Consider the following 7,500-nt stretch of genomic DNA (forward strand, 5'->3'; position numbering starts at 1 on the left):
ACTCGGGTTTCATTCCAACATTCAGCTTAAAAAGGATAAAGAAAGCAGCCGGTGTGCTGCTAGCTCATTATCCTCCAGACAATGTTTACATTATCTTCTGAATGTTTTCTGGAACCTTGTGTTTGTGTAAAGAGAGTTAAGGATGTTTCACACACACACACACACACACACACAATGTAAAAGCCTCTTTGCGTCGGAGAAGATGGAAAATATCAAATGTGTTACGTTTTGGTCAGACGACGACCAAAATGACGAAAGCCGCCAGAACCAAAAACAGCAACTACTAGTGTCTAACATACGTCGTGTGAGCAAGACTAGAAGAATGAGAAGGTAACCTGACGAGACAGACCCCCCCCCCCCCCCCCTCACCTTGGGACTGTCCCCTCCGGAGGCGTCTTTGTCGTTCTCGGGCTGAGAGTTGTCGTTCATGAGCTGCAGCTCTGCAGAGCTCACCATGCGGCCGCCCATCCTGTAGCCCGACGAGCCGGCGCCCCGCGGGCTGGAGGGGCACGAGTTAGCAGCGCTGCAGACACACACACACACACACACACACACACACACACACACACACACACACACACACACACACACACACACACACACACACACACAATAATGGTCAAACACAATCTGTGACACACTGAACCGAGACACCAGATCGAGTGTCGTCCCCCAGAAGGGACACCATTAGCGTCCCTCGGCTCACTTATCCGCAGTGCTGCAGTGACTCTTTCGGCCGACTTCTATGTAAATCCCCCCCCCCCCCGATAGTGTGGCAATGCTGCAGTGACTTTAGGAGCCACTGTGAGGCCTAAAGCAACTCAGCATCAAGAATCAAGGCTAATCACCCATTTAATGGACTTTAACAGCCAGGGGACGTAAAGGACGGTCTCCGTGTTTAACGGGACTCCGGGGACAATGTTGGTGTCCGTTCGTTCAGCGACACATTCTTATCACGTAAACCTTCAGCGGGACGGGAGAAACCATCTGGCTGCAGATCAGGTGTTGAGAGGATCTAAGGGTCTGAGATGGAGGCGCCTCCCTCTCTGAGCCCTGCAGCCCTCTGAACTAAGCCTAAGCTGATCACCGGAGGGGCCACGCCGCGGTCACAGAGAGGCCCACGACACGCCGACCACCGCCGTCAAGATGGAGACATGACCCGCCCTCACACCTCCCTGCTGTTTGGACGTCGCTCCGTACATTTAGAGCGGTGCATTAACGCTGAACGCTCAACCAAAAAGAAAAGAGACAAAAGAGACAAAGAAGAGGTCGCTTCCTGCCCGAGTACCTGATGGTGCCGGTGGGCGACGGCAGCGGGCTCATGAGGTGAGCGATGTTGTCTGGAATGTTGATGGTCAGCGGGGAGATCTGGGGCTGGACCGGTTTCACTGGAGACTCCGGAGCTTCGCGCTTCACTTTCTTGCCGCTGGAGAGCGCCGTGAAGGTGATCTTGATGTTTGTGCTGGGGAACCTGAACGTGCACCTGCAACAGAAGACAATTATTCAAATGAAGCTTTATTTAAATAAAAGAACGCTCCTCTATGGAAACAACACAGTCATGGCTAGAAGCAGAGAGAACGTGTCTTTAGTGCAGAACAACAGTTACAAAACCATAGAAACCATGTGTGCATATTAAACGATTCACGTTTTTAAAACTGCAATTCAGTCAAAGTTTCACAGATTTTTTTGTCACGTGACTCTTGGTCTCAGCCGAGTCAATCATGGCGTCATATTTGCGCCGATGAACTCAGAATTTTATGTTTTTCACAGAAAGTTGAAGATGACGCTTTCTGGACGACGAGACTTTAAATGAGACCTGTGGAACAAAAACTTTTTGATAAAATATCAAAATGTTACGCTTCGTTTTGGTTTGGCTTTTTTTCCTGACAGAAGCGTCCGTCACACGTGACGCGTTCAAGGACCGCTGGAAAGATGAAAACGTGACGATGGTGATGATGGTTTTCACTGAGTGAAGAAAGCATGCTTCTCAACTCACGCTGGCGGGTTTCAGAGAGTTAAAAACACCCTCAAGAGGAACCCGTCGATGAAAACCAATCAAATCAGAGAGCACTTGATTAACGCCACATAAACCTCCGCTGTGCTGGATTCTCTCACCGACTTTAATTAGCAGAGAGAGAAACGCAAGTTAATTAAATTTGAATACGGAATGCAGCGGCTTGATGAGAATCCCTCTTTGTTAGCAGCAGATTAGCACCGGTAGCTCGTGGCGGCTACACTGCAGAGGACCGGCCTACGCTGGGCGAATATGAAGACGTGCTTTAAGGGCCTCAAGTCCACCACTAGAACACAAGCATCCAACGTCTCTTTAAGGGTTAAAGAGCTGCTAAGGTCTGATGTTCACACGTCTTCATCCCAACGTTTCAACGTCACATCAACGCTCCAACCATCGTTGATCATCCATCGAGTGAAGCTGAGGAGTCTCAAAGCTGCATTCTCTCTAGTGTCCACCAGGGGGCGACTCCTCTGGTTGTATAGAAGTCTAGTCTAAAATGACTCTACTTCTCTCTTGATTTATTCCCTCAGTAAACATTGTAAACATGAGTTTATGGTCTCAATCTCTAGTTTACAGTCTTCTTCAATACAGCATGATGTTCATTTACTACATTATGCTCCATTTAGAGTCAAACAGACCATAAAGCAGGGGATGATTTAGGGGCGGGGCTACACGCTGATTGACAGGTCTCTACCAGAGACGCCTACGGCGTCTCTACGTCTCTCCTGATCATCCATCTTAATGAACTACACGTCTCCATCATTGTGGAATAAAAAGAAACTACAACAACATGGACTAGTGTTTTTGGACCATCGTTGCACCGTAGACTTCTACACGTGACGGAGAAATCAACTCTCAGACGCCGGTGAACAGAAGGAACCTCCCCCACCTCACCGCTGGCAGACGGAGCAGAGACTTTGGTCTCCGTCTCGTTAAAGAGTGAAGACCACGGCGGTTCTTCTGGTCCCTCGCAGAGCTGGAGAACCGCATCCCCGACGCCTACGACGCAAAATTAGCCTGAACGGTGAGGACAGACAGCAGCCTCTCAGGACGGAAGGACAAACACAGACACAGACACAGACACACACACTTCACCGGCGGACGGAGACGAAGCTGCAGAAAGGATTCCTTAAATAACATCAGAAGAGGAGAGCTGACAGAGTGGGGACAGCGATGGATATATATATCAATAAATGATAAAACAACTCCGCTCCACCGTCTTGTGTTCCACCACACGGACGACTGAGCTCCACGTCAACAGAACAACGAGGACACGTCACGCGGTGCGCACTACGTCAGCAGCGTGAGTCGCTTTGGACGGTTCATCATCATCATCATCATCATCGTCATCATCATCATCATCATGGTGGCGTTCACTGGAGGCGGTCGACCTCTGATCTCCAGGCGGTCGTGGCTCAGCTCTGATGGACATCAGTTGACGTCTTCACAGTTTAAAGTAAAAGGAGCGTTATCGTTATATATTCATCACAGCATCGTTCTGTTAGGCGGACATCTTTAATATCACACAACATCATCATAACGACCACGACTACAGCGGAACAGAAACAAGGATATTATAACTCGTGTTAATAACTTAAAGCTACTCTGTTCCTCTCAAACAGACAGACACCACGCCTGATGCGTCTCCTCGTCTCCGTGTCTCCTCGTCTCAGTGTCTCCTCGTCTCTCACATGTTTTTCATCTGATGATAAACTCTGCATCAACTCGTGTTTGTTGGCGTTGAGCCGTTCAAACCCGTCTCCTGTCCGTCTGTAAAACCTCGTCAGCAGCTTTAGAAGACGTTCAACACAACCCAACGCACAACGTGATCGACTCGTAGGGACAGCAGAGAGTCAACCTGGTTTGTATTTAAGGATTGGACGGACATGAAGACGTCTCTACGGACAGCGGTGGAGTTCATGCTTTAACGTCTTAGTTTTCTCTCAGTAACTTTAAACTCGTTTCATCGACTGTAAATCACCGGCGGTTGATGCTCGACGTCTTCCTGGAGACGACACGTTTGTTGAGTCAGCGTTATATTTTGGAGCAGAGAGGAGCGAGTTAACGTTCAGACACAGGTTTAGTGCCGACGATGGAGAAGAGAGGAGCAGCCATGTTCTGCATCGTTCTGCAGGTTTGAATGAGCCGCTGGATGAAGAGGAAGAGATGTTGATGAAGAGGAAGAGATGTTGATGAAGAGATGTTGATGAAGAGGAAGAGATGTTGATGAAGACACTCGTGCTTCAATACAAACATAGTCGTCCAGATATTTACAGATCTGGGGGGTGAAGCCTCGTTCATTTAGGAAACATCTAGCGAGACATTGTTCATTGTGTGTGTGTGTGTGTGTGTGTGTGTGTGTGTGTGTGTGTGTGTGTGTGTGTGTGTGTGTGTGTGTGTGTATTCACTGAAGCCTCTTTATTGACCCTGTTTTCTCTCCGCGTGAACAAACACACAAACGCACAGTTGCTACGCTGCTAAGCTGCGAGGACAGCAACAAACAAAGCTTGTTCAACTGAAAAGGAAGAAAAAAAAAAAACGTTCCCTTGATTTTCACCCCCCCCCAACACACACACACACACACAAAGAAGAAAAAGAAGAAGAAGAAGAATGTAAACAAAAGAAGGCAGGAAGAGCACCAACTTGGGAGAGGATCTGTGGGTGTGGGAGGAGGGAGAGACGTTCCTTTCTGTTCGGTCTGTTTACATCACCGGAGAGGAATCCCTGGAATACCAGCCCCCCCACCCCCTCTCACCACCACACCATCCCACCAGCTCCCATGCTGTCAGTCTGAGTCTCCGGCTGGAGGGTCGTCGGAGCGTCGCCTCCGGCTCCAGGATTACCCTGAAGCACGTGAGCCGGCGCTGTGAGTCCGACTCACGGAGGTCCGTGATTAAAAGCTCTTTATCAGCAGATCGATACGAGAACCTGAAACCAAAACGCTGCTCTGACCCAGATCCTCACGGTGCCACACTACTGTGATGGTATACACACATACATATTGTCTGCAGCTCAACGTGTGTGTGTGTGTGTGTGTGTGTGTGTGTAATGTAGCTAACAGAACGAACGAACACACACACACACACACACACACACACGTTGAGCTGCAGACAATATGTTTTTCTGCAACAAAAAAAAACAAAAACCCTCAAGTCAAAACAAGTCTTCTTTCTCTGAGCAGAACAAACCAGTGGTTGCACATTGAGAGGTTGCACAACAGCTGAGAGCAGAGTGGGAAGTCTGAGCAGCGCTGGAACGTTCATCTACAAGAGAAGTGACTTCAGGGAACAGAAAACACCTTTTAAAGGCTGAGAACACCTTAGATTAACCCGTCTGCACTACAGTCAATGTAAACAAGCTGAGGTTTAAGGTCCACTGGAGACGAGCTTCACTTCTGGTTCTGGAGTTCAGATTAATCTGTCAGTAATAATATATGAAAACTGTAAGAGACATCGTCCACAGGTCACGACCTCAAACTGTTTGTTTTGAACGACCGCAAAGACTCAGAGAGGAGCAGCAGGTTGACTTTTTGTTTGATAAATGAGAATTAAAACAACATGTTGGATTAAGCTGCTGTCCATCAGCACAGTGATGTCATTTCATCCCAAAGATCCTTGTATCTAAATGGTCGGTGACGAGTTCTCTGTTGGTTTCACTATCACTACCTGCTGGAACCCGACTCACTGACACAGTGGGTCACTTTTTACAGCCTATTACTGTCGTCAAGTACACAATGTTTGTTTACAAAAGCAGATTATTTCACAACAACAGCGGCACCGCGCAGACCGGCACCAGATGCACCGACCTCCCACGTCATACACAAAAAAAACGTGTTATTTGATGTTTTAAATAAACTTTTTTTTTTTTTTTTAGGTTTAATTGATTTAACGGTGAACGTCGCGGGACGCTCGGCTCCTCGTGAAGAGGAGCGACGGGTCTCTCCGCGCTGTGAGCCGGCAGGGCGGCGACGGGCCGGTTTGTTTACGTTTAGGGGTCGAGAGGAGAACTCCATTCACAACTACACCGAGACGCTGCAGCTAACATGCTATAAGCTAACACGGGGCGAATGTTTACAGTCTCACGAGGTGCACGCTTTTTTTTTTTGGGGTGGGGGGGGGGGGACTTAAGAGTGCCCACGTGTCACGTTAACACCGTTTGCTAACGAAACATGTCAACAAAGAACGCGGCACAGGGGGACAGGATGCGGACTTCTTGCTAACATGCTAATAAAACACGTGGTCCTCGCGAGCCTCGCTAAGCGATGTAAGCCCAATGTTGTTGACTGTGTGCGTTAGCATGCGTGGCTACACTGGAGCTAGCATCCACATGGGAGGGGTGGTGTGAGGGGTGTGGGGGGGGGGGGGGGGGGAACTTACATTCGTGGAAGCTGCAGAGGGGGGGCGCCTCGTCGGAGGAACACTCCGTCCACAAACACCCCGTTTTTACCGAGACACCTCAGGTAGAAATCCCCGCTGCTACCGGTGCCGCCGCCGCCGTCGTCGCTGGCGGTGAATATCTCCAGGTGCCGCCGGGAGATGAAGCTCGAGTGGCCCATGCTCACGTCCACGGAGCCCTGGGACGAGTTCCGGCCGATGGTCACCGAGCGCTTCTTCATCATGTACTCGAATTCGCGGCCCTCGAGCCGGGCGACCGGCCCAGACGACGATCCGCTCACCGCCACGGCCATGTTCTGGAGGAGGTTTGAGGTAATATATGGGACAAATAAAAAAACAACAAAAAACACACACCGGTGTGACTGTGTGTGCGCGTGAGTGTGTGGACGCCCGACTGTGTGGCCTAAAAACAGAGGCGTGTAAAAAAAAAAAAAAAAACTGAAATCTACAAGAGAAGGGGCTTCAAATTCAAAACAGGGATTTAGAGGGGAAACATGCGAGGAGGCCGAGGGACAGCGGCTCCGACCCACCGCCGAGAGAAAGGGTAGCGGAGCGATCCAACCACACGGAGCTTAGAGGGCGGATGTGGCGCGAGTGACAGCGCGCCGCGCCAATGGGAAGCGAGCACGGCCCGACGCAGCTCCCGCGCCCGCGACCAATCACGTGAGAGAACTAATCTGAGGACAGATTCAAGGTCGGTTGGTGGGTAGCAGTACGCGCATATGCTTGAGGGTTTTTTTACACACACACACACACACACACACACACACACACACACACACACACAGAGAGGAGTGGAGCGACCGGTTTACACGTGCAATCAGTCACAATAAACACCACAGCGACATATCATCCATAATCTGTGATAATGCATCGACAGTACCAACTATTCATGCTTTCAAAACTACCACACGTGTGGGGTTATTTATTATATTTTTGCAGGATCCATCTCCCCTCCACGGACGAAGCAGCGTAAAAAAAGCGTCTTCCCGCTCCACTACGGACTCCATGCCTGGTTTTGCCACGATGCACCCGTTGCAGCATGTCGTCACTGTGCGCTGATGACGTTATCTATCCGTTAAAACGGTCGAA

The 7,500-nt window shown here is 49.6% G+C and overlaps 1 protein-coding gene across 1 annotated transcript in view; it reads right to left on the reverse strand.

Annotated features, from left to right (window-relative positions):
- The window catches only part of LOC137884016 (forkhead box protein K2-like), a 12,474-nt gene extending 5,474 nt beyond the window's left edge, over nt 1-7,000 (reverse strand). The window contains exons 1-3 of the mRNA XM_068725643.1: nt 6,391-7,000; nt 1,289-1,483; nt 370-523 (exon numbers count right to left, since the gene is read on the reverse strand). Coding sequence (XP_068581744.1) covers nt 370-523; nt 1,289-1,483; nt 6,391-6,701 — 660 coding nt within the window. The 5' untranslated portion in view covers nt 6,702-7,000. The remainder of the gene's footprint in view (nt 1-369; nt 524-1,288; nt 1,484-6,390) is intronic.
- Between the last annotated feature and the right edge of the window lie 500 nt (nt 7,001-7,500).

Source organism: Cebidichthys violaceus, unplaced genomic scaffold, assembly GCF_023349555.1.
Source record: "Cebidichthys violaceus isolate CVI_PGR_0920_01 unplaced genomic scaffold, fCebVio1.0.p SCAF_36, whole genome shotgun sequence".
NCBI lineage: Eukaryota > Metazoa > Chordata > Actinopteri > Perciformes > Stichaeidae > Cebidichthys > Cebidichthys violaceus.